This window comes from Seriola aureovittata, chromosome 5, assembly GCF_021018895.1.
Source record: "Seriola aureovittata isolate HTS-2021-v1 ecotype China chromosome 5, ASM2101889v1, whole genome shotgun sequence".
Lineage (NCBI taxonomy): Eukaryota > Metazoa > Chordata > Actinopteri > Carangiformes > Carangidae > Seriola > Seriola aureovittata.
This window is the reverse complement of record NC_079368.1, coordinates 28,179,012-28,205,507: the sequence shown is the minus strand read 5'-3', so window position 1 is coordinate 28,205,507 and position 26,496 is coordinate 28,179,012. Positions and strand designations below refer to the sequence as shown.

At 40.3% G+C, this 26,496-nt stretch overlaps 2 protein-coding genes across 5 annotated transcripts; one reads left to right on the top strand and one right to left on the bottom strand.

Moving 5' to 3' along the window:
- The first annotated feature begins 127 nt into the window (after positions 1-127).
- LOC130169282 (serine/threonine-protein kinase N2-like) lies at positions 128-20,328 on the top strand. 4 transcript variants are annotated; one of them, XM_056375864.1, is made up of 22 exons: positions 128-481; positions 567-758; positions 1,353-1,490; positions 1,793-1,964; positions 3,831-3,982; positions 5,097-5,310; positions 6,943-7,071; positions 7,966-8,075; positions 11,819-11,962; positions 12,233-12,308; positions 12,417-12,609; positions 12,983-13,118; positions 13,796-13,848; positions 13,953-14,010; positions 14,097-14,188; positions 14,424-14,600; positions 14,729-14,791; positions 14,884-14,960; positions 15,405-15,547; positions 15,631-15,738; positions 16,000-16,080; positions 16,224-20,328. In XM_056375864.1, the coding sequence occupies exons 4-22, from the start codon at positions 1,799-1,801 to the stop codon at positions 16,425-16,427; spliced, it is 2,376 nt and encodes a 791-aa protein (XP_056231839.1). In that variant the 5' UTR covers positions 128-481; positions 567-758; positions 1,353-1,490; positions 1,793-1,798; the 3' UTR covers positions 16,428-20,328. The 4 variants fall into 4 exon arrangements, with proteins under 4 accessions (XP_056231839.1, XP_056231841.1, XP_056231838.1 ...); XM_056375866.1 differs by lacking the exons at positions 128-481; positions 567-758 and adding an exon at positions 911-1,261; XM_056375863.1 differs by lacking the exons at positions 128-481; positions 567-758 and having other exon boundaries at positions 1,481-1,618; positions 7,969-8,075.
- On the bottom strand, positions 20,267-24,670 carry LOC130169283 (palmitoyltransferase ZDHHC12-B-like). The gene is made up of 5 exons (XM_056375867.1): positions 24,292-24,670; positions 23,211-23,344; positions 22,374-22,463; positions 22,037-22,203; positions 20,267-21,923 (listed from the first exon to the last, which is right to left on the bottom strand). Exons 1-5 carry the CDS (start codon positions 24,416-24,418, stop codon positions 21,608-21,610), a joined length of 834 nt encoding a protein of 277 aa, XP_056231842.1. The 5' UTR covers positions 24,419-24,670; the 3' UTR covers positions 20,267-21,607.
- Positions 24,671-26,496: the final 1,826 nt, after the last annotated feature.

Here is a 26,496-nt window from a genome sequence, read left to right as displayed (position 1 = left end):
TGGAGCAGAGAAGAGCTCCGCCTCTCAAAATAGGTCTCACTACTCGGCTCCAATTTGCTCATTTACTACTCTCTCTTCTCTTAAAATCACCCCCAAAATGAACCAACCCTCGAATTATTACTTGTATATATCTCATGCGCGATTTTTAAATTAATAAATAAAAAAAAATTACGTTTATTCGGGCAAGGCCAAAGCTTCAGTTGGACCGACTCGCACTTGCGCACTTAAAAAAAAAAAAAAAAAAAAAAAAAAAAAAGATGCTGAATGTCAGTCGAAGTTGAAGCCCCATCCTGATGGTCGGTGCTAATTAGTCACAGTTTGACCCGAGCTTATTGTTTGTTTTAGATTAAAAAAAAGTCTAAATAAACAGGGCATTTTAATTTAGCTAAACGACGTGTATAAATCATAGCTTCATATTAGCATAATCGGTGAGGAAGACTGTGAAGCTACCGGACGCGTATTAGCCTGAATCACAAAGAGTGTAAGGCCAGTGTGTACGTCCTAGTGTATATGTAACTCAAATATTAATGGTGTCCAGTCAACTAATCTCCATTGTTATTTTACAGGACAACAGACAGCCGAGAAAGAGAACAACAACAACAACAACAACAACCACCACAGAGTTGTCATGTATGCTTGTATGCAGACAAGTGTACATGCAGGGTTTGGAAACAATCACAGTGCTGTCAGCAAACCTCAATGTCCAGGATCAGGTTCAGTTCACCAGCAGCTGCACCTTGATTTCCCACCCCTTGCACGTATGTTGACTATCAGTATGGCTATTAATGTCTCTTACACCCCCCCCCCCCCCCTCTTGTCAAAGCAGGTTAAATAAATGTGTTAAATGCTGCAGGCTGCTCTGTGCCTTGTCCCAAAGAGAGCAGCAGCAGCAGCTCTGTGTTTGTCTTTTGGTTGGTGACAGCACAGGAACATGTGGTCATGCAGCGGCCAATGCCGAGCCCAGAGCGGGCGATCAGCACAGTCAGACTAGCAGCAGCAGAAGAAGAAGCAGCAGTGCTGGCACTGGAGGAGAACTCTGCCATCCCCCTGCAGAGAGAAACCCCCCTGAAAGAGATAAAGAGGGAGAGAGAGAGAGGGAGAGAGAGGGAGAGAGAGGGGGGATTTGGTTACAGAGCAGAGGATGAGGATGCAGCGTGAAGGGGATGTTGCAGAGGAAGCTGCAGGGAGGCAAAAACAAACAGGAGGACAGGCTGTGTGATCCAGGTCTCAAGATGTAGGAGCTGCATCAGAGGAGCCCTCGGTCAGAGTGTGTGTGTGTGTGTGTGTGTGTGTGTGTGTGTGTGCGTATGTGTGACAACACCATAACATCAGGGGACTTGTTGTGTTTCAAGGATAGTGAAGGTGGAGAGGCGCAACCTGAGAAAACCCCCCACCCACCACCACCACCTCCACCACCACCACCACCTCCACCACCACCACAGAGGATGAATTAGTCCTTATTCAGCAAGGAGCGAGAGCATCACTCTGAGGTTAGTGAAGCGCAAAGTCATACTGCTTCCAGCTGAAATGAACATGCTGTTCTCACTTAGTCCAGCTCTTCTTTGGCACTTGTTTTTCTCCCGTAAGGAAACGAGTCATGCGTGCAGCTCCGTCACAGGTGATCTCCTCATGTTCTGGCACTTGTTATGGTTCAACTAAACCTGTATTCAGTCAGTGTTTTTTTGCTGTTTGTGAATGTGCTCAAAATGTGCTAAAAAAAAAAAAAAAAAAAGGAAAAAAGCAAGGTGATGAAGTGAGTCTTGTTGTCTCTTGATGTGATGTCGTTATCCAGGATCAGATGTTGTCCACAGCTCAACAGATGCTGCAGGATAGCCGCTCCAAGATCGAGCTGATCCGACTGCAGATTATCAAAGTCACCCAGGCTGGCAGCAGCACCGGCGGCGGCGGTGGTGGCGGTATTGGCAGTGATGATGGTGGCAACCATAACAGCTCCACTCACAGAGGTCAGAGTCCTACGCCATGACTTACTTAGAATGATGCACTGGATGTGTGTGGTTATAAACAGAAATTGTCAGAATGTATTTATATTTTTAGAAATGTACTTTCCCTGTGTAAAAGGAGAATGACCAGCCTCTGAGCTTCTTCTAATGTGTCAATAAGTGGCATGAAATTATCTATTACAGCAATGAAATTCTGTCTGTCACCAGTAGCAACTGCAACAATCGAACACAACCTTGACACTGTGTATGTCTTGTTGTTTACAGTCAGATTTTCTAAGTATTGACGAGCGAAATGGCTCAATAAACCAGAAGTCCGTCAGAAACAAGAAGTGAAAACATAGATAATAGATAACAACATGGTAGAATAATACAAATTAAATACCATTTTTGGGGCCATAACAGAAGTCATTTTAACCTTCACAGCTCTAATCAGTTATTGAACTGCTAGAAATGTAGTGACTGGAAATTGCCTCAGAATCTGGCAGAGGAATCACTGAGTCACTGATATTGATAACCGCTTCTGTCGCTTCCTGCAAATTCTACATGTATGATACTACATGGTTATTTATATATTTATATATGTTTTTGCTATGTCTGAGATTGGCTTCTGTTTCCTTTGTGAACATTTTCAGTCTTTATCTTGTTTCTTTCCTGCTGATGTTAATCCAGATATGTGATTTGAAGATTTAATGTTTAATGAATGATTCAGTTTTAATTAAAGTCACTAATGTAAGCCAGAGCTTTAATTTGAAATGCTGTAGCCATCTGCAAAAGTGCTCTATTTTAGTTGCAGTTAAACTTTGATGATGATGATGTTTCAGAAGCATTTCCTGTGAACAAGTACAGCATTTTTTTATTTTGTTTTTTTGTTTTTTGTTGAAAAAAGGTCAAGTTCAGAGACACTCAGTAACAGACATTTCAGTTCACTTCAGCTCAGAAATATCAGTGCTGGTATCAAGACCCATATTGGTTGAGCCGTGCTTCCTGCCAACTGTCATCTCTGTGGTTGTTATTTGTATAATCCAGAAAATGAAACCACTCTGGCAACATTAATAGAGACAGAGAGCGAATGTGACGTTTAATTCTAAACTGGGGATGTGTGCCCGCTTTAATAAATGATTCCAGGCCCGAAAATAAGAGTATGACATACGAGACTAGTAACTCTACACCTTGTTTCCTCGGCTCGTGTTTCCTGTCCCTGACTCTTGACCTCCTTTCCTCTCATTGATTCCTTAAGATGTTGTGAACCGTGGAAGGCAGTTTACTTCCCTGTTCATCCAGGTATCAGCTAAATGTAAAAAAGCTCTTGCTGCTTTGTGCACACGGCATGGTTGTAACGTTTCACACCCTATAAGCAAATGCAGGACTTGATCAAAAGTATTTAGAAATTAGGCACAAAATTAATAATTCCCTCTATTTTTCCCATGCAAACATACAAGATACACAAACCAAATAACCAGATTTACTTTTCAGAAAATGTCGTTTGGTGCAGATTCCCTTGTTCTTTCTTTGAGGGAATCATTCAAGCTCCTCTGAAAATTAAATGATGACACGGATAGAAATATTAAAACTACACATTTATAAGTTAATATCTCCAAAGCCCCAAACAACAAGAGAAGAAGAGTGCGTTCTTTCAGCCTTTTCGAGCCTTCATACATTTCAGATAAGTGTCCGCTAAATGCCACAAACACAAAATATGTCGTGGTAAGAGCTTTGCCTGGAGCAATGAGACGTTTTAGAGAACAGAGCTTTATAAGTATTGATTGCAGGAATAAAAAGAGTTTCAGTGAGGAATCTATGAAGATGTGTCGCTCATCTGAAATGAATTCCTTCTCTCTCTCTCTCTAACTCTTCCTCTCTTCCTCTCAGGGATCTCTCCGGTCGCCGTCGGTCCCGCGGAGGCTCATTTCGCAGAGCTGCAGCACTTCATGCAGAGAGAGACAGATGCATCGGCGCTGGCCAAAGATGTGGTGAAGCAGCTGGAAGGGATCTCATCGCTGGACCAGAAGGCACTGGCTGAAGTAGGACTCTTGACTCATTTTGTTTTAAAGTAGCTCGACTTCAGCGAACTAGAATGTGCAATCTTAACATGGGGAAACAGAAAATATGACGATTTGATCTTACTTTCAAAAAAACCTAGGAAACCGATTGTGTTGTAAAAACTAAGTAAATATAACTATTACTTTTAAGTTCTGTTGACTGTATATCCACTTGTTAAGTTTACTTCAGATTTATTAGTGTTTACTTCATTTTATGAAGCTGTTGCAACTTAAATGTGGCAACTAAAGTTAACTTGCTCTTTTTAAGTGCAGGTGTGTAAAAGTATGGTTAATTATTGTCACCATTTATAATTTGGAAAATTGTAACTCCATCTCGTTTTACCACTGACCTGCATTGAGCTGTAGAGAAAGATGTCCACCTGATACTCAGTATTTTAAATGTGGCTCATTTCCTTCTCAAAACATTTGACGTTTTTAGGGCTTTTTCATAATAAATGAATTATTGTCAGGGTGGAAAAGCCTTTGAAACAGCCTTTAGTTAATTAAAACCATCCAATGAAACCAGACTCATGGTCAGCAATCTGTCTTTGCCCCTTATAAATCATGTCATGTAAACTTAACACAGTATTACTGCTGGTTATTCTTCAGTGCTTCCTGTCGGTTTGCAGAATATGAAAATCATTTTGCAGGCTCTCTCTGCACTTGCTTTAGGTGTTTGTTATTTTTTAAGCATAATTCTTATGTATTAATGTAGTTTAAATTTGACAAAAAAGATTGAAGACATTCACTGTGATAGATTAAACAACTCCAGCAGGTTTCAAGAGCCACCATCTGATTTTTATGTCACATAGAAATGAAAGAAAGACAGTAATATACATCCAACAAAACAATAATGGTAGGCGTTTAAGTGTTAAAATGAAAACATAAAATATCCAATATTCATGTTGGGTTTTTGATCCTGTTTAGTTTTGGTCATTAGATAAAATCTCATAATTAATAAAAGCACAGAAAAATAAAAGCGAAGAACAATCCTAGTTAAAGCCCTAAAGTTTGGAAAACAAAGCTGAGCGGCTCGAACCGTATCCCGAAATACCAAAGACCAAATATAACAGCACAGTGTTTATCTTCCCGTCAGGCTCAGTCCCGGGTGCAGGAATCCTCCCAGAAGCTGGATCTTCTGCGGCTGGCCCTTGAGAGATGCCTGAAGGAAAAGAACCAGGAGCCTCTACAGCAGCCTGCGGGGGGGGTCGACCCTTCAGAGGGAACCCCGTCTCCCCAAAACTCTGGACCTGGATGTCCCCTGTCCACCTCCACGTCCATCTTCTCTATCAGGCCGGCCTCCTTAACTGGTATTGACACAGACTCGGCTGGAAGTGTTTTTATACGTGTGTAGAAATGAATTTTTTCTACACGATTAATTTTCAGACACTTAAATGTTTAAACACGTGTGTCTGTCTGGGAAAGAGGGCGACACTAATACTCAAATATATTCAGGTTGTTTTCTCATATTCAGCCAGTTTGAAATATTTAGGTCAGGGATTCTGCACAGTGTAACGCTTCATTTTATCTTCTTGATACTTTCCTGGAAAGAACGGTGCAGTGTGCTACTAATTACACAGGAATTAGAAATGTCCTGGAAAAAAACAGCTCCATTTAAACCCAAATAAATATTAATTCATTATTAATTTATAATAGAAACTTCATTCTCTATCTATGCTGCATTGTGTGTTTTGCTGTAGGCAGATTTCAAATTAACATGTTAACAAAAATGACTCAATAAATAAATTGATATGCCATTAAATTCCCCCAAAAATGATATTGAAAATAAATACAGACATTAATTAAGTAATAGAATGTGACGTAAACTGATATTACTGTTTTAATTTGCTTCTGTATTTATTTACTTTCCCATTTAAATTCCCGTTTAAATTTTTTATTTACTTATTTATTATTTATTTATCTATCCATTTACAATTTCTCCTTTGCATTTCCCCTCTAATTATTTCCTGCTATCTTACTTATTTCTGTATTTTCTTTTTACATTTCTCTATGCATTTCTGCTTTATTATGCAAATGAGTGTCAATGTCATGTTGTCAACTTTTTGCCTGTTGGCCTGCAGTTAATTGGAATTGATTAATTGGGAGTGTGCTAATTCAATAGTGTCTCCATTTTCCATATAATTAGTACCAAATTAAATGGTTCTTTCCGGGAAAACTTCAAAAAAAATTTGCAGGAAAAATTAAGAAAATATGGATTTATTAAAACCACTTTATCTGGTTTTGTAATTTTCTAAAACACTTTTCCTCTGAGGAGAATTTTAGCATAATGTTGTTTTTTGTTCATTTTCTATCTAATATGCAGATGTTGTCATTGGTATCATGGACGCCCAGTGTTTAAACATGATCTACCATACGCTGACCTCTGGCAGTGGATAATCAGGGCATGTAATCTGTTGGTTTTGGACAGTTCGGTTGTAAGCCGGTCTCTCTCCGCATGAGGCGGAAAAAGACACGTACAAAAAAAAGAAAAGAAAAAAGGCCTTTTGATGATGTAATGAGGAGACAAATCCTGGAGTTGCTCTGTTGGCAGCGAGTACTGAGCACGAGTGTCAGGGCGGGTGAAAACACTGTTGGTGCTACAGTGAAGTGAAGAAATTGAGGTGAACGCTCAGTGTGCAGCTCTGATTAGAGGCTTGACTCAGAGAGATTTATTCATGCCGACAAATGAAAGGTTTTATTTTGAAATGCTGCATTCACTTTGGTCAGCTGTCTCGACCGAGATTCATTACTCAGAACTAGAAACACGCTCGGTTGACCTATTACATTACGGGTTGAAGTATTTAGTAAGAACAGAGCATGAAATCACTGCCAATCTGTGGGCAGTTACTTTTACACTTGAACGCAACATTTATTTAATCTAGTCGATGTTCTTGTCGTAAATTCTGTGGAAAAAATAAATGTTCTTTTTTCTTTTTTTAAAGGCAAACTTGAAGTCAGGCTTCTTGGATGTGAGGATTTACTGAAACCTCAGACAAACCCAGAGCGGGAAAACGTTGCCAGTCCCACTGAGGACGGTTCACCTGCTGCTCACCGGACGGACGCACCTTCTGGTAAGTGGACGTTTGTAGTTTTCAAAGCATGTCGTTTTTTGGTTTTTGTAGTTTTGGTTTCACATTTTACTGCTTTGCCCACAACAGTTTAGCTTGTTTCTCAGCTGCGTTTCCTAATGAAGATACTGAAATATTGATCATTTAAGTACAAATAAATTCCTGCAAAACATATGCAACACAGAAAATAGAAAATTTGTTCCAATTACAAACAAATATGGAGCGCTATGTTTCCTAATAAATACATGAATATAAATTATTTGGCGCATAAAATAAAGTGTGACAAAAAAACTGTTAATAAAGTAGTAACGTACTAAATGCAAGCAGTTGTAGGGTCATGATGTATAAACATATATATATATACATATATATACAACAAATTACAAGCAGGTTTAGACGAGTGTGAAAGTTTCTGACCTTGTGAATAAAAGTGTGATGAAATACGTTTAACTCAAGGCTGATCCCAGAGCTCTCAGTTGCATCTTATGGTCTTCGCTCTGACTGCTCAGTTGCATGTTGTTTTGTTGATTCGTTTACAGTTTTTACTTACAAAAATTAAATTGTTGTAAAGTATGAAATACTCATATATAAAGGTTAATCTAATATCACCGTCCATGTGCTTATTGCCTTTTATTACATTAAGTCCTCTGCTAAGGATATTAGAAGGAGACTATGTCATGTCAAAAGTCGTTTGCTAAATGGCACGACATTTACTGGCTGTTTCCTTAAACCTGAACAAAGACAAATGATAAACAAGAATGAACTTCCCCGGAACCGGCTCCCATTAAAATGATGACGGTTTATATTTAGCTGATGGTCTTAGTAAGGTGTATTACCATGAAAACGGATCGTAAAGTCATTAAAGTGTCGAGTTTTTAATCACTCTCTGTCTCGCAGCAGAAGTCGGCGCGGCGCTCCGGCTGGACGGCAGGCTGGTCGGCCGGACACGGTGGGCAGCCGTCAGCAGACTGAGCTGGGATCAGACGTTCTGCATCCAGCTGGAGCGGGTGAGTCCGGTCACAGACACGCGGTCACATGCTGCACTTTTACTGTAATCCTGCTGACAACAAACAAATAAACAGACAGTACTTAGGCAGAAATTTGGGGTATTTGTACTTCAGTATTTCCATTTTATAATACTTAATACTTTTACTTAACTGCTATAGGTACTAGTTAATTTCAAATTCTCTTCTTTCATCAGGTTTTACTTTTCTTGTAAAGGTCTTTGTTACTTCCTAAAAGAAAAGTGTTATATAGTGCTAAAGTTGTTATTATTATTATTATTATTATAAATGTAGATTGGTTTCAGGCCTTAATGTGCACAGTTCATCCCAAGTATCTATCTATTTATTTATCTATCTGAAGCTTTATTCTTGACCTTTGGGAACAGGATTCATAACGAAACAGTCTAAGCTTAGAGGTCCACTTATTAACTTTTCAGAGCTTTCAACAAACACATCATTTCTGACACCAGAAAACAAGAGCATCTGCTTCCAGGATGTTTAACACGAACTAAACTAACCGCAGACACAAGGCACTGAACGAGCTGGATAACTAAACAGCTACTCAGGAGACAGACTGGAGGGAGCTCGGCTCTGGCGTCTCCGAGACTCAGCATCAGGATGTGGAACAACAGTGCATGTGTAATGAGCTTGGCAGGCGAGGCAAAAAGATGAGGCTGATCAATGAAAGCGAACGGTCGGGCCATCGGTCCGTGCGGGTTGCATTTCTGCCGGCTTGCACTGCTGTGGGGAACGCCCGGTGGCGGCCCCCTTAGATCGAACAGCTCCGGACAGCGGATTGTGACTCACAGTCTTCCTCAGTGAAGTGCGACGGCTCAGGTGTCACGAAGAAAAAGACGCGTGAACTTATTGTAAACGGACCTTATTCAGTTACACGTCATATTTATTTTGTTTTTATTGACAAACGACTTTGTAACTGGAGTTGACGAGGGTGTTTCTGTTGTAGCGCAGTCAGGCTTTTATCGCACGCCAGGTGCTACGTAGTCTGGCTCCGGGTGGGTCACCTGAGGGTGCAGCACAGCCAGTCAGTTAGCTCTGGGGCCAGTTTCACAAAGACGTCTCAGACCGGTCTGTAGTGGCGGTCCAGTCTTAATTTTGCTCATAGATCAGTCTAATATAAGTCGGACCAAGCTCGGACTATTTTTTAATCCAAAAGACATTAGACACCTCACCTGCAGGCTAATTCGGGCCATAATGTTACCACGGTAACAATCAATGACACCTGCACTGAGCAGTAGCACCCAACAACAACAAAAAACAGGAAAACACGACTCATAATTTGTGGTTGGCTGACATCGTTACGGAGACGGAGAAGGGTTTTTAGAGACCGCAGCTGTTACTGTTACACAGTTCGGCCATTTTTATTTTTCTTATTTTGAAAAAAGTTCTTAATTTACCCAGAATTCATTGGATATCCCCAGTATAGTCTACAACTAAACTGCTTTGTACAGCGGATGAAGTCTGACTATTTGCTTCTATCTAAGCCACAGTCAAAGTGGCAGGTGAGGCAGTTTTCACAATCCTGCTATAAATGCATTCACATGAAAGAGGCAGAGTTTCTTAATTACAAGTCAATCACATGGACGTGACTGGAGCACTTAATGTAATGTAATGAGATGAATCTAACGTTAAAGTGAGCCTGCTTTTCTACAAAACCCGAGTTAATGAATGAAAAATCATCTTTTAATTGTTGCCGATCGACACGTTTGAACCAGTAGTTTTGTTCATGTCGCATGTTTGTGATGTGGAAAGTGAAAAAACAATAGCTCCACCACAGATTCCCCATCTGATTTCCCATCATTTAAACACAATTCACCACAGGCCCGCTTCCAGTATTTGTGAGTCATTTCTCGTGATCATTCTGATCCACGCCGCCCACGTTCGAGCCGTCTTTCCTGTGCATTCGCCTCCCTCGCGATCATCCTGTTTCAACCTGATATGAGTGGAATAACAGAGACAAGGCTCCATCCATTTACCGTTCCCTTCCCATACGGCCGTCCTGGCAGGTTAAAGGAAACAAGATGGAGGGCAGTATGTTCTCCTTGTATGATGGATGTACAGGACTCTGCCTCTGTGACATTGGTGCAGATTCAAACAGCATCAGCAGCTTATAGGCTGTAGTTACACTGCTGACACACATAATACAACAACCACAGGACCTTATGGATTATACAAGGGCACCGTGCAGGACAGACAGGAACTGGAAACACATGGACACATATGAAGAGTCACAGCTAAAGACCAGGCCTTGCTCTAAAAGAGACAATAGACTCATTAGTTTTTCCTTTTTTTTTTTGCCCTTTGAAAGAAAACAAAAATGTATTTATGTTAACGCAAAAATCACTTTGAGGAACTTTACTTGAGTATTTCCAGTTTCCAGTTTGTTACTTTATACTTTCACCTCACTTTTTTCTTTTTTACTCCACACTGTTTGCTCTACAGTTATTAGAGTTTCTAGTTACTGCACTTATATTTTAACATTTTACATATAAAGTAGTTAAAAGTAGGAGTAGGACTTTAGGAGTTACTACATTAAGATCATATTTATATACAGAATATACAGAATATAATGCTTTAATGCAGTCAGGATTCTCCTGCCTCCACCCAGTTTGATGCAAATCGGTTCAGTAGTTTTAGTGTAATCCAGCTGACAACAAACAAACTAGTACCACAGTACACATTTGAAATACTGTTACTCCTTGTTTCAGAACGACACTTACTTAACTGCTAAAGTTACTACTGTAGTTTCTTTGCAAATCACATACAAAACATAAACAGAGCTCATGAAAGATAATTTCTTTATTTCTTATATATTAAACTACCCACCAGTGTTTCCAGTCAGAGCTGCACCTTTTCAATAATGAGGATTTGCTGCTTTTCCTTCTCTTGATTTGAATAATTTTGAGGTTTGGACTATTGGTTTGACAAGAGGAGGTCGTCACTTTGGGCTCTGAGTAATTGTTGTTGAATTATTACAAATAAAAACAATCATCTGATTGATCAGGAAAAGTTTAAATCCTAGATAAAAATACAGTTCTATATAAAATACGTTTAAAATGAGCTGCAAACAAGTACATTTTTACATTTGAATAACATTGTCAATACAGAACTTTTACTTGTAATGGAGTCTCTCTTTTTTACAATGTGGTGTTAATGGTACTTTTGCTTGAGTAAAAGATCTGAGTACTTCTTCCACCACTAGGGGGAGCTGCGGTGCGGCGTGTTGTGACCTCACAGCCAGTCGTCTGAAGCAGCTACTGTTTAATAGTCCTATGAACTGCACTTGTTTGTTATTGTTGTTGATGTAGTTCCGTGTGAGACCAGCAGGTGTCTCCCTCATACCTGGAGATAAACATTAAACTCAGGATCTGACACATTTTATTCTCAGAGCTGCAGCTTAACTGGAAATTTAAAGAGAGGGAAGTAAAAGTCTGATTTCAGTGATTTGACTTATTTATATCGAGCTTTGTTTTGATCATGGGAACCTCAAGACGGAGACGATCCTGAGCGCCAATAAAACAGAGAGTTTGTTCATACCGAAGAAAAGATACGCATCACTCTTAAGAAGTGAGCTGTAATTATTGAGTTTATATGAATTGTTTTTTGTCTGAATATGACAAAACGCCAAACGAAATGTCCACTTCACAAGCAGAGGCTCAGTCACCTTTGTCCGTTACTGTCTGTGTTCGCTAACGGCGTGCTGCCTGACGTCCAACTTTCCTCTTTAGTCCCGAGAGCTGGAGGTCTGTGTCTTCTGGCGGGACCAGAGGGCGATGTGTGCCGTCAAGTTCCTGCGCCTGGAGGAGACGATGGACAACCCTAACCACAACCAGGGGTTCAGCCTGGAGCCTCAGGGGCTCCTCCACGCCCAGGTGCGCACAGCCAACCTGCCTGGTCCTAAGCTATTGGGATAAATGATAATGAACTTTTGTTTCTTTTTCTTTCATATAATCTTTAATGTTTCAGTCAGTGTCACATTCAAATGTTCTTTTATGACTCTTTTTCACTCTTTTCTACTGGTATTTTTGAATCACACCTTCATACACGGGGAACCTTTAATACATTTTAAATATAAAATTCTCAGTAATTGTTAATCTGACCATAAACACAAGGACAAAAATCTGCTGTTGTGGTTTTTACAGCTTCGATTCATTGACGCTGTTGTCGAGCGGCAGCCGAGACTGAGACGTCAGCGATGTATTTTCACTAAAGAGAGAGGTACAGAGGAGCAACCTGTCTCTGCAGCGTATCTCGAAAACATGTCACTATTTCAATTCTTATTTCTAATTTTGTTTATGTGTGATTTTTAAAAAATGAATTTTACAGGTAAGAACTTCCTCAGAGCCGCCCAGATGAACATGAATTTTGCCACGTGGGGTCACCTGATGATGAGCATCCTCCCTCGCTACAGCTCCTTCACCACGTTCAGCTCGTCCCTCTGTACGACCCCCGACCTGGTGGCCGACAACAGCCCACGTCCCACTGAGAAGGAGCCTCAAATCACCACGCCACTGCCAGGGTCAGACATAATCATGTTTATTTATATAACAGAGGGCCGTGCTGTTTACAGTGTTATTTACAGACACACAACATTCCCCCGTAATTATAAAATACAAATAATTGTTAAATATTAAACTAGTTGTTTCCAACCTATTTGTTTTTTTTACACAAAAAAACTGTTAAAGCAACATATAACATTTCAAATGTCTGTCAGTTGTTAGCATTTCCACCAATAAGACATTTCTCCTCTAAACTCCACACATGATTTTGGAAAAGCCTGACACACTTTTACCTGTATTAAAGTGTTTTTTATACTGATAGCACAGTAACTTTTACCTAAGTGAAGAATCTGAATACTTAATACTCTGCCACTGGTCTTTGTGCCTCTGCAGTGAAGCTCCTGTAATCAGACTCAGCATCACTGAGGATCAGCCGTCCCCCACCAGCATCAACCAGGGAGACAACAGCCCCACCATCATCACCACAGAACACACAACCTCATCTGTACCTGCGCTGCAAGAAAAACTGGTAAATGATGATTGATAAACCTGATATGAAAGATATTTCAAAGTGACTTTTAAACAGTGAAACGGAAGCAAAAGCCTAAATTCTTTGATTATAACCAGTGTAAACCAGCAGCTCTGTGAGGCTGCACCAGGAGCTAAATGCTAACGTCTCTGCTAGCATGGCTAAAAGCGTAGGTGGGTAACACTATTCTTTAAGATGAGCAGCATACACACATTTAATAAATGATTTAAAACACACTGTTGTAGCTGTAAGTAGATATAAGGATATTTTAAGTGTTTATTCATGTTTATTAATTAATTTCTCAATAATTATCCAAATAATAATCCACTTATGTTAACAAATACATTAATAAACACCTGTTTACAAACATATTTTAGTGTGTTTTAAACCATTTTATTTTTTAGCAGTTTATAAACATTAAATAGAAGGATTAAAATAAAGTGTTACCCATAAATGTTTCCTGTAGGTATTTACTCTTTAAGAACGTCATATTTGTGATACTTATATTTTATAATGTTACAGTTTAAAAGTTGAAAATGAGAGTTATTCTATTATATTAGACTATTATACTATTATATTTAACTACATGCAAATTCAGCCTCTTGTGTGGGTTAGAAAAGAAATATAATATGATCATTAAAAGGTGTGAAATGATCAAACTTTGTGTCTGTTCGCAGTCGTCCGTAAACAATACAGAGGGAAGTGAAGATCAGCCTGTATCTGCTCTAAAGTAAACACACACACACACACACACACACACACACACACACACTATCTTATATGTTGTAAAAGTTAACAATGAAGCGTGGTCTTTACTTCCTTGTTTTCTCTAAGGATGCACATGGAAGATTTCAAGTATATTTCAGTTCTGGGCAGAGGACACTTTGGGAAGGTAACAGTTGAAAAGTTTTTCATCGAGCTTGATCCAGACTCCTTCTCGTGTTTGTCCTCAGTCGGTCGTGAATGTTTTCTGCCCAGGTTCTGCTGGCGGAGTTTAAGAAGACGGGGAAACTGTACGCCATCAAAGCCTTGAAGAAAAGAGACATCGTGACTCGTGATGAAGTGGACAGGTGTGTGAAAGGACAGGGAAAGCTTTAAAGGGTCAGTTCATCCAAATTAGAAAACCTGCAATCAGGTAACCAAAGCGACTGACCTCTGGTAACCGGGAAACCAAGACGAAAAGAGGTCGTCAAACATGCTTTTATTTATAGGATTTACCCAATTTACAAAACAGTGTTTGATATAAATCACTTCTGTCTGTCTGTGAAATATATAAAACACAGAGTAACTTGTGTTAATCTACAGTCTCATGAGTGAGAAGAGGATCTTTGAGATGATCAACGCGTCCAGACACCCGTTCCTGGTCAATCTCCACGGCTGTTTCCAGACCGGCGACCACGTCTGCTTCGTCATGGAGTATTTACCGGGCGGCGACCTCATGATCCACATCCACAACAACGTCTTCACAGAGGCCCAGACCAGGTCCGCATGTTTCACTGTGGTCACACTCTATAAACGACCTTTGTTTTCTTCTTCCCACAGGTATTTAAGTGGCTCTGCGAGTCTTACAATCTAAAACCTGTTGTTGTTGTTGTTGTTGTTGTGTGCAGGTTTTATTCAGCGTGCGTCCTGCTGGGTTTAGAGTTCCTGCATCTGAATAAAATCATCTATCGGTGAGTGAGACCGGCGTAAGTCACTGTGTCATGTAGCTGCAGACGAACCGACGCTTCCGGTCTCAGAGAAACACGCTTTGTGTTTTACACAGAGATCTGAAGCTGGACAACCTGCTGATGGATACAGACGGGTTTGTGAAAATCACAGACTTTGGACTTTGTAAAGAAGGTAATTTGATTTATCACACCGCACTCTTCCGCTCTCTCCTCCAAATACAGCGGATCAAGTCACCAGGGCCGGTTGTTTTATGTCGAGGGTCACAGGAAATCATCCTCTTCTTTTCAAATGTACCTGAAATTTCCAGTCCCACCACTCAAGGGCGAGTTTTATAGAGGAAAATGAAATAGAAAAATACAGACTTAATACAAACATAAGAAATGAAGGCTTGTTAGAACAGTGAAGAATGAGGAGCGAGGACATGATTTATCAACACGGAGCCTCAAAGAAAAAGTCATTATCTCCATGTTGTACATTTATTTTTCTGTCCCTCGGCTCCTTCGGTCTGTTACAGAACCAAAACCATACTCGAGCTCTAAACCCCGGTTTCGTCTTCACTCCTGTTCCTGTGATGATGTCACGGCACGTCTAACAGCGTTGTCATTGTTCTGGCAGGGATGGGTCACGGAGACCGGACCTCGACTTTCTGTGGGACTCCCGAGTTTTTGGCCCCTGAGGTCCTGACAGACGACAACTACACCCGAGCGGTGGACTGGTGGGGGATGGGCGTCCTCATCTACGAGATGCTCGTGGGAGAGGTTTGTTTTTCTTTCATCAGTATTTATAGCTCTGAATGTTTGCGTGATGATAAACGATTGGCGTCCGTCTTCCCTCCCGCTAGTCTCCGTTCCCTGGTGAGGATGAGGAGGAGGTGTTCGACAGCATCGTCAACGATGACGTGCAGTATCCCGCTTCTCTTCCTCCTGACGCTGTCGCCATCATCCAGAAGGTAACGACCTCTGACCTCTGATACAATAATACATATATATAAATATATGAAATAATACTGATGGTTGAAAAGGTTCAGCTTCAACAATCTTAAAGATATTTAATCTAACAGAGACACTGCAGAAGATGATTGGATTATTATAACTGGTTTTATTTATTAACTTTATTTATATGTATTTATTCACTAAGATCTGATTATATATATATTTATTAATGTGCAGTATTTGTCAATGATTAACTAACCTTCATGATCCATCTGCAGCTGCTGAAGAAGAATCCTCTGAAGAGGCTCGGAGCCGGAGAGAGAGACGCCAACGAGGTCAAAGGAGAGAAATTCTTTGAGGTAAATCATCAGTCGTCAAACATTTAACCCCCTTTGAAGGTTAGATCGTTAAAACCCTTGTTCTTGATTTGTATTGATTAGTCATTGATTTAACCTGCCAAAGAGACCCATGAACACTGCGATAAACACTGTGGCTCCCGTAGACCATCGACTGGGAAGCTCTGCTGGCCAAGAAGGTGACGCCGCCCTTCCTGCCGTCGATCAGAGAGTCCGTGGACGTCAGCAACTTCGACAGCGAGTTCACTCGGCTCCAGCCGATCCTGTCCCCCCCCTGCAAACCCTTCAGCCTCTCCGCGGAGCAGCAGGAGGCCTTCGCCGACTTCGACTTCTGCGCCTTGCACGGATGAAAGACGAGCTGAAAAGACCAGGGAGGGAAACGACTGTTGAGAAGTTTGTCCGTCTCTTTGGCAGGTAACCGCCATCTTCACCTACGTATCAGCCCCGTCAGCATGTCAGAACAGTGACTAACTACTTTATTTATCATTCTTTGGATACAAACATTAAAGGATGAGTCCTGCTTAACTTTTTACAGCTTTATAGTTAAATTAGTTAATTAATCAATTAGCATCAAATCAATCATTACAATCATTACAGACACAAATATGAGCGTTTCCCTCCTTGTATCATTTACATGAAAACTTTTTACAGCTGTTTTTTGTAATGACCATCAGATGTCACTTTATAGACTAAATTTATTTATTAATAGGATAAAAAAACTTTAATTAAAGGAATAGTTTGACTCATGGCGTCGCCTCAACCGTCGAGCCATGAAGGGGTTTATGGGAAATGATGTTCGTTAAAGGCTGTTGAAAGCATAAATATTAAATGAACAACAGTATTACATCTTCTTTTGTTAAAAACTACTGTCCAGAAAGTCTGTGCAGGTTTTCTCATTTCTGGCTCGATGAGTTTCAGTTTGTTGCTTCAGCTCTCTGTTTGTTTTCCTGCCAGTCGTTAGATGAGAGGTTTCATACCTCTCTCATGTCTGTCTGATAAATATGAAGCTCTGTCCTCCTTACAGTTCCAGCATCTTTACGATGATGCAAAATATCCAACAGGCCAAACGTCCCGATGTACGACAATATCAAATGTTTATATATTTCGAAATGTCAAACTATTCCTTTAAACAGAAAGTAAATGATTTAGTATTTGGAGCCCTGCGTCATTTGACGGATTACAGGAAACAAAGTGAGAGATCTGAGCTCCGGGACCAATCGTTAGCTAATTAGCTATCAGTATTGATCAGCAACCCTTCAAGCCCCTGACAGTGTAGCAGTGTATGATACATCCCTTCAGTAAAAACCTCATTTAACTGCCACTTGAAGAGAGTTTCCCCCCCTGGTCTTGAGACAGGACACTTCGTACGACCCCATGGCTGATTTCGCTGACTGTTGTCGCTTTCATCCAGTCGACGTGCGACTGTCGATCAAACTCCCCGGCAGCATCTTTATTCATTTACTTATTTATTTATTTGTTTGTATTAACAGAGCAGAGAAAGTGATTGTAGCCCTTTTATAGTCTGTGGAGAGTCACCACGGATATTTATGGGAGGGTGAGGAGGTGAAACTGTTCCACGGACGGACGAAACTCATCCGATGGAGGCAGATACAGGATGTATCACCTCTTCCTTCCACGTCTTTATTCCTCTCCAGTCCTGGATCATCTGAATGTGCCGGCTAAATATCAGGAGGTTTACAAAAGACTGTGGAGTCAGTTTCAGAGCTTCCTCTTGAAGCGCCCCGTGTGGTGGAGACCGACTCAGCTTGCTTCGTGGCCTTCGCTTATTATGTTTCTTTCTAATATTTATCCTCCGGAGGTGTACAGTATAGTATGTGCTGCCGTCTCTATGCATCACTGTGACAGGCTTCGCCCACTGCCTTGACCAAACAGATGAAACAAGCTAACCCAGTTTCCGGTTACACGTCTATTTTTAAAAGAAAAAAATCTTCAATATTTGTCAACTCATCCCCTCGTAGCGAAGACGCTCACATATCAGTCTCCTCCAGACCAGCTGTCAACAGTAGAAGTGCATGGCACCGTGGTGAACTTGTGCACTAGAAATCCTGTAATCGCTAGCGGTATAAAAAGAAGCCATATAGAAAATCTAATATAGCCATAATAGTAAGAAAATATCTGTATTTTGAATTTAGCAAATTGTATTCTGTGATAACTGAGCTCTAATGATGTCAGTGCAATAAGAGGAAGAGGAGGAGGAGGAGGAGGAGCGGCAGGGACGAAGCTGGAAGATGAACTCCCCGATTTTGTTGAAACACACACAAAAAAAAGAAATCCCTAAATATTTCCTTCCCAGGGAACGTTTGGGCTCGATCACATTCAGACACGGGACTTTAAGGAGTAACTTCAGGTTGATGCATTTATTCTAGAGGGAGTGAAACGTGAGCGAGCCAGTGACCTGGACTGAAAACGTTCATCTGAGACGAGCCTGATGGGAACAGAAGGGAAGATGGAGGAATAGTAAGGGCCTTTGTGAACCTGCTGTGGGGCAAAAACAAGCTGCGTTCACCCTCCTGTCTGTGCAGAGCTGAGATAAAGTCTGTGAAGCCTCTGCACTTCTCTGGTTTTCTGCATGAATTGGTCATAAAATCTGATCTGATCCTCATCTGAGTCACAAGTGTCGACAAACGCAGTGCGTCTGAGCTAAAAACACACAAACGGTTATGATCGTTTATGTCTGTATTGAACGCAGCCCTTCAACACTCACAGTGCTGGCGGGAAAAGTAAGTCGTAAGTCTGAGCTTCTTTGTGACGCTGCTGATCGTGTGTGTTGTGTCATCTTCATTCATCGATCTGGACTCTTCGAGACGACTCGTTAACACTTTCAGCTTCATACAAATAAATCAACAATTCTTCTAAATTCTAATTCTAAGGAACTAATCTGGCTTCAGTGACTCGACTCCGACCTACACTGTGAATATTTGACTTCTGTTTTCAGTATGAACAAGAACAACACAATGATTTTTGTGTTTTCAGTCGAAACAGATTGTGTTTGTTCATAACTGTAACTTAAATAAAGATCTGATCATATTTTAAAGCAGATTTATACATAAATGCAGATAATTCCTGAGGCTTCACTGACTGTGTCTCGCCGCTGTATTAGTCAGTAAACCAGCACCTCTGTTTTTACAGCTGATTTCCTGGAAACTTTCCTCATAATTATCTGGAATTTATCTGTAAATTATAAATCCATTTCCAAGGAAATACTCTGCAAGTTGTTGCCAATTAAAAAGGGAAATGGAGAAAGTGTCAGTCGCTGCAGTTTTGAAGAATCCACTTGTCATGTTCAAGTTTTTTGAAAAAAAAAAGGAGATTATGCAGCAGGTCAGTGAAAAGTAGTTAATGAACTGACGTCAGTATCCGTCAGCGTTTCCTCCAAAGGCTAAGAAATAAATTTAATTCATTAGATGGAATTTCAATTTCAATTTTCAATTTGTAAGTTACACTTACAAATATATTTCTATCTAATTTCCACAGAGCAGACCTGTAAAATAAATTGACTCAATGTGGCACATTTTCTCTAATAAGGAATATTTGTCAGCCTTTGTAAGAAACTCTGACAGATACTGACGTCAGTTTATGAACTACTTTTCACTGACCCGCTGCACAAACTCCCATTTTCCTTCTTTAAAACTCTAATATAACAAGTGGACTCTTCATAACTGCAGCTACTGACACTTTCCTGATTTCTCTCATGATTAGCACCAAACTGCAGAGCTCGCTCCCTGTTATTAGATTCATAATTTACAGATAAGTACCGGCTCATTTTTAGGAAATTATGCTGAAAGTTTCCAGGAAATTTAGCTGTAAAATAAAGAAGCTGTAAAATAAAGGGTCCAGTGGGTCTTCACTGTCAGAGCTGGGGGGTGGGGGGGGGGGTATTAGTGGAGGGGGTGATCTGAAAGCCTTTTCGAATATGTAAAGAAGGCGTGTGTTCAAGCTGTAAGTTTCTCTTTTAACGAATTCGACCGCCGTCCCGAAACTGAAAGGTCGCAGGTTTCAGTCTCCGGAGAAACCGGTGTGTTCACTCACGAGCGTCCGCCGTTGGTTTTAGCTGTTGTAGCACTTTATAAGTTTCTTGCTGCTGAGTATTACATGTTACTTGTGTGTCAGTCCTGTATTTATGTCTGTGGAGCATCCTGACCAGGAATGTATTCTATAACAACATACATACTGTATATCATCAGTGTTTTAATGTACCCTTGTTGTCAATAAATACAAAAAGAACAAATACAGTTAAAAAAAAAAGATGTTTGTAAAATATTTTGGCTCCATCTCAAGAGTTAAATCCATTTTTATAAAGTTTAACATCAAAATACAGTGAATCAAACCACGACCTGCAGCAGACCGTTGGTGTGGTCTCACTTTACTTTATATTCAGAATATAAACATGAAATAAATGGTTTATAACCCGCTGTAATGCAGCTGTAACACGTAATAATAATAATATAAAATCTAGAACTTAAATACTGTACATTAATAAACACTCATAAAGCTCCTTACAGCTGCTCACACCTTCCTGATAGTGTGTTATAAACCATTTATTAAATGTTTGTATGCAGCTTATTAGTGTTAAATTAAACAGTTTTCTTTCTTTCAACAAAACAAACCAGGAAAATACAGATTTATTTCACTGCATTTCTGTGTTTGTGGCCTGAAGTATCCCCACACAGTACAAACAGTTCAATGGGCCCATTGTAGTGTGACGGGCTGAAGCTCCAGATTCCTTCTACTTCTACGCTGTTATCAGCATAATGGACTAGTTGTTGTTCGTTCTGCCACTTTTGTTCAGTCATTATCATCAAGACGTACTGCAGTTAGAGAAGGGTCTGTTGTCAGCAAGAATATAAAAAAGAAAAACACCCAGAAATTTCTCCCAGTCTTATATAATTATAAATAAATATTTAAGAAACTTACACAAGATAAAAAAACAGTTGTTTTTGTCTCTAATATTAAGTTTGGAAAACGGTCAAGAGTCAAACACTATTACCACTTAATCATAACGATGTTCATTTCAAACAGTAGCACCCTTGTTTCCACACACACCAGTGGCAATTTACGTGTTAAATGACATTAACACGAAGAATACGTTTTTTTGCACTCGACTGTAAAAACAGGAAAAAGGTTGAGTGTTAAAACGACATTAAAGACAGATTCGGTCGAGAGGTTTTTCTTCCTTTCCTGAATGAAAACAAGACTTAAGGCCACGTTCACACTGGAAAAAGACCCTGATTTTAACAGCCTTGTTTTGATGATGGTGCGAAAGGAAAAGTTAAAGGATCACTAAAGGTACTACACGTCATCCTGAGGGGGACGGGAAAGTCTGTGGCAAATTTCAGGGGAATCCATCGAACAGTTGTCAAGAATTTCACAAAAAAAAACCACTAATGTGAATCTCATGGTGGATCAACCAAAGGCCCGACACTCTTCCAGGTGTCAAACCATCGTTTTTTACGGTCCAGAGTTCTTCCCTTACAAACGGTGTATCCGTCTGACACCAGTCTCAGCGAGGCTAGACTGGATTTGCGGCCGTTCTCTGGTAGACCTGCTCCCACACCACCGTCCTGCAGATGCAGAAGAAATCCCAGATGTTGCAGAAGACCCCGCGGTCGAACGGGTTCTCCTCGTCCCCGCAGTTCTTCAGGTACGAGATCCTGTGGCGGGACATGAACTCCCAGGTGGTGCAGTTGATGGAGACCAGGTAGAGGTGGCAGCCCAGCAGCAGCACCACCACCATGGAGAAAACCCCGACAACGCCCAGCGCCGCCAGCAGGAACCCGTTCACCCGGAACCACAGCTCCCATGTGACGCCGGGGGAAATGCCAGACCTGAAAGATTCACACACTGACGTCAAGGCGGAACAAAAACTGGTGGCGATGTGTATTACATTAGATTATGGATTATCTTCCACCAGACCACAGGCGGCGTTGAGCCGACGTACAGAGCGATGTGAAGAGCCCACAGCAGAGCGAGCAGCTGCACCAGCAGGTAGACGATGAACCAGCGGTGGTTCCTCTCGCCCACGCAGTTCTCGATCCACGGACAGTGGTGGTCGAAGCGGCGAATGCAGCGCTTACACGTCTGACAGTGCTTCGCTCTCATTGGCTGCTGCTCATGAGAGAGAGAGAGAGAGAGAGAGAGAGAGAGGGGCCTTATTTTAACTTTGAAAAGTTGAACTCTTCAGCTCCTGGTCTGTATTTATTATTATTTGAATATCACACTGACACTTGTTCATGACAAACTGGTGCTGCTGATGAACACAGAGTGCGAGTTGTTACCTGCAGCAGGCAGTATCCACAGCGCCGCAGCCGAGGGGTCGAAGCCTGAGGAATCATCGACTCCATCTCCTCATTTGAACCCTGATCGCCCTGCGCAACACAGACAGATGTGGGTCACATGTGTACACACAGATACGCACACGCACCGTGACCTTAAATCAGAGGGCTGTGTAACTTGGGGACACGTGAATTCAACAGACACCTGCAACCAAGACATTACTACAGAAAAGAAATCAAAGCCGGTCCCTCTGGGGGAGTGAACGATCCAAATCATAATCAATACATATAAGGAAAGGAAAAATAAGGATAATTTTGACATATACATGAGCAAAAAAAGAGAAAGGGGGGGAAGCTTAATATTGAATGTGGAGGGAATTGTTTCTTTAATACACTGAAGGTGAAAAGTGAGTTGCATCGACGTCAGTTAATCTCCTGATTTTACTTTATTGATGCGTTTAGGTTATGACACGTTAAAACTTGTCAAAACGGCCAATCACATCTTTGCAGAGCTGAACATGACGTCTTAAAAAATCTCGGTTTGTTCAAGCAAAAGTCTGAATACCCAAAATTATTTAATTTATAAAGATATCAGACAAAGAAAAGCAGAAAAGCCTCTCATTTGAGAGACTGTACTCAGAGAATATTTGTGATTCTTTCACTATTTTTGCTTGAAAAATTACAGAAAAGGTTCATTTGATAGTTGCATTTTATTTTTATATCAACTAATCGATTAATCAACTAATTGTTTCAGCTCTAAACCACTGTGGTGCAATGAAAGACCTTTTTTCATGACATCTGTTTGGTTGTAGTGATGTGGGTTGGGTTAGCTCATCTTACCTTGACAGTGTCGGTAAGAACGAAGCCGGGGTCCATTAAAGAAACTGCAAAGTACAACAGCACCGACAGCACGACCAGGAGGAAGAACAGAAGCGGCAGCAGCAGCTCTCCTCGCTCCTCACACTTCCGTAAATCTGCACACACACAACAGAGCTGAGCTACTGGTGCGTCCATGCAACATTAAATCAAATCTAATACAGTCAAATAAATACTGAATATTGTTTTTGAAGATCAGGAAGATACAACATTAAAGCTCCTTTATCACAGTATTACAATAACCAATACATAAACTTGGTTATGGTTTGCATTGGCCCAACTTTTCTTTCTTTCTTTTCCTTCATTTAATCATTTAATGGAGTGAAATAGAAAGAGATGGTATATTTTTGTTATCTGTTCGCCAAATATACTGTTGCTGTGTGCTGGAATAATTCATTTAATTCATTCTCACCCAGTGACTAAAAAGGACTTCCGAGCTTGTTTTCTATGGATAAAATGTAATTTACAGTAAAGGGAAACCCCAAAGACTTTGAAAAGAAACAGAAACAATTTATGGCCTCCATGGATTTTTAAATACAAGAACTGTATTCATCTTAAAATATAAAATTGTTATTTAAATAAATTTGGACAAATTGTACATGATCAGTAGTTTTCTAAGATACATCTATATGATTTTTTTTTTTTTTTTAAATCTTTGTTCAGTCACTCATATTTTGAATATATTCATTGTCTATGTTTTTATAAAATTCAGGTTCACTGATATAGGTGCACACACATTATTATTATAATTAATATATATATATATATATATATATATATATATATATATATATATATAAAATTGTCTGCCTTTGTTATTTATTCTTTCTTTATTATTCAATTTATGTTAGGTATGTTTGATATGTGCAAAATAGAACAAATATAGAAGTTAAAATATAATGGAATATTTGGTATTTTTACCTATTTCATTCCAGAAGGAGTAATTAGTAAATTCACCTGAAGAATAAACGTAGCTCAGGAATGAGTCAAATATTTTCTTCTGATCTGTCCTTCTTTAATAGTTAGAAAGTTTGAATGAACTTACCGGTGTCATGCAGGAACAGTATGAGGGTTGTGACCCAGGTTAGCAGAGTGTGTGTGGCCCGAACCAGAAACCCGGTCCGAAACATGCTCTGCAGCATTTTATCAATACTAATAACAATACATTTCATTAGCACCGCTGCTAACTGCTAGGTAACTGTTTAGCCTCGTTAGCTGTCTTTTAGCAACATAGCAAGAGTGGTCACGAAACTAAGACAAACCTTTTATCTATGTTAGGAAATACATGAGGGTTTTATAAAGTGACCATGTAGCTAGTTACAGTAGTAAATGGTTATTTTATATATTTTCTTGTCTGGTTTTACTTTGCCCCCCTGGTGTTGCTACTTCCTTGTTGTGATACGGGGGGCAGCGTAGGACAAACTGCGCGAACTGAAACCTGCGCGAAAACGTCAAATGAGGTGGTATGATGTTGGTATTGTAGGTTTCGTACGTATTTAGCGGTCTAAAATGAAAACTAACATACGTTATTATTTCCTTCCTGGGTTCTTCGTGAACAAACCAAAGTTAGTTCATCTTTATTATAAAAAAGACTTAGTGGATTGGTGCACAAAGTGTGAATGATATTATTGGAGTGACTCTCTTACAATAAAGCCTTAATACTGGAGACAGGGAGACAATTAAAAATGTTAAGAGTGGTAATTGTAAATGATTAATTGGTAATGCAAATGAGAATTGGCATAATACCCCTAACCATAACTTATCTACTACCTATTTTATATATGGAAGTGATGTTCATATGATGTTGTGTCTTTGCACTTTACCCATGTGGGAATTCATGAGCATATCTGAAGCAGCAGAATTTCAGTTTGAGTGAATTTTATTTTCTAATGTGTGTACACAATTTGTACACGCACCATACCAATAACTTCTAGTCTAGAAAGGTGAATCTGTTGAAGTATTCATCTGCCAGCAACCTTCCAGTAAACCACACCTCTGAATACAGATGTTAGAGCATGCAATTGCTGCCTTCTTTGAATTTGTTGACTCAGGCTGACTGAACTGCATTCAGCTACATCCACGGCTTGTTTGCAAAGAGTTATCTTGGTTTGATGGCAGTGGAGGTGTTGAATAGCTGTCCTGTGTTTGAGTCCTGGAGCAGTCACTGTTTGGAGGAAAATCACACTCCAAATTTGCGAGCTGCCTTCAGGAATATGGCCATTGCTTGTATCTAGAGAGTTAACGTATCTTGGTGGGTCAGGTGTTGAAACACAGACTTGGGATCCACTGGGACGGTTAAGTCCCAGACCAGCAGCCACTGATCTGAGAGGATTCCCGGTGCTTGCTGGGAGCCAACCACTGATGTTCATCTTGAAAAAGACGTCGTAGTATCTTTTCAATATGACAAATAAAACCAATACTTTCCTCTCCTGAGATACTCGAATAAATGCATTGAGTCTGTAAGGCAAGGTTCGTTTACGTCACCGTTCTACACATCAAACGTACGGTTACGTCACTGCATTCGATGTTCCGCGTTAAAGCCCCTAACCTGAATCAGAATTAGTTGACGTCATCTGGTAAGTTTTATTTAGGGCATCCCGTGGTAACCATGGTAACCCCGTGTTTTTAAATATGACCCATGAGCCGTGGGGCAATGCGGACTTGTGGAAAAAGTGCATAAAGCGCTCAAAATGTCCGCCCTTGATGGTTTTACAGTAGGACGGCCCCCTCGTGGATTTAGCGGGAACGCGCTTCAGAGTCGGTGAGTCCGTTTGACTGACCTGTTTTTAGAGGTGTGCGTGTCTGCTTGGCTCCTTATTGGTCACTTGTCTGTACAGTGGGAAAATAAAACACAACATCAAATCAAACATTCATAAAAGCTCTCTGATAAAATAGTGTTTTTTGTATTTTATGTATTGTTATTTATTTATTTTTCTGTTGGATGCTGATGGCTTCATTTACTTCATTGCTCCTGTATTATCTATTTTAACTCAGATACATTACTTTTGGTTACTACGGGGTCCTAAAGAAGGCTTGGATGGAAAAGACCAGTAAGCCACAATCGAAATAACACAGTAAAACAAGAAAAAAAAAAGTTTTAAAAGACACTAATGATGTTGATCTGTCTGATTTTAATAAGTAGACTGTTTCCCAGTGTGTGAGCTCTGACAGTAAAGGCCCAGTCACCCTTAGTCAGTAGCTGTGACCTATAACCTGCAGAGCAAACATCGTGGGTGTTGTTACAGTATAA

Bases quoted from the DNA above. Each gene is read 5' to 3' on its own strand.
- LOC130169282 (XM_056375862.1), top strand. From the start codon at position 1,598: ATGCGTGCAGCTCCGTCACAG. The intron at 13,849-13,952 runs GTAAACACACAC...GTTTTCTCTAAG, and splicing joins CAGCCTGTATCTGCTCTAAA to GATGCACATGGAAGATTTCA. The intron at 15,548-15,630 runs GTTTGTTTTTCT...CCCTCCCGCTAG, and splicing joins ACGAGATGCTCGTGGGAGAG to TCTCCGTTCCCTGGTGAGGA.
- LOC130169283 (XM_056375867.1), bottom strand. From the start codon at position 24,418: ATGAAATGTATTGTTATTAGTATTGATAAAATGCTGCAGAGCATGTTT. The intron at 23,345-24,291 runs GTAAGTTCATTC...GTGTGTGTGCAG, and splicing joins ACTGTTCCTGCATGACACCG to ATTTACGGAAGTGTGAGGAG. The intron at 22,204-22,373 runs GTAACAACTCGC...TCTCATGAGCAG, and splicing joins GTGGATACTGCCTGCTGCAG to CAGCCAATGAGAGCGAAGCA.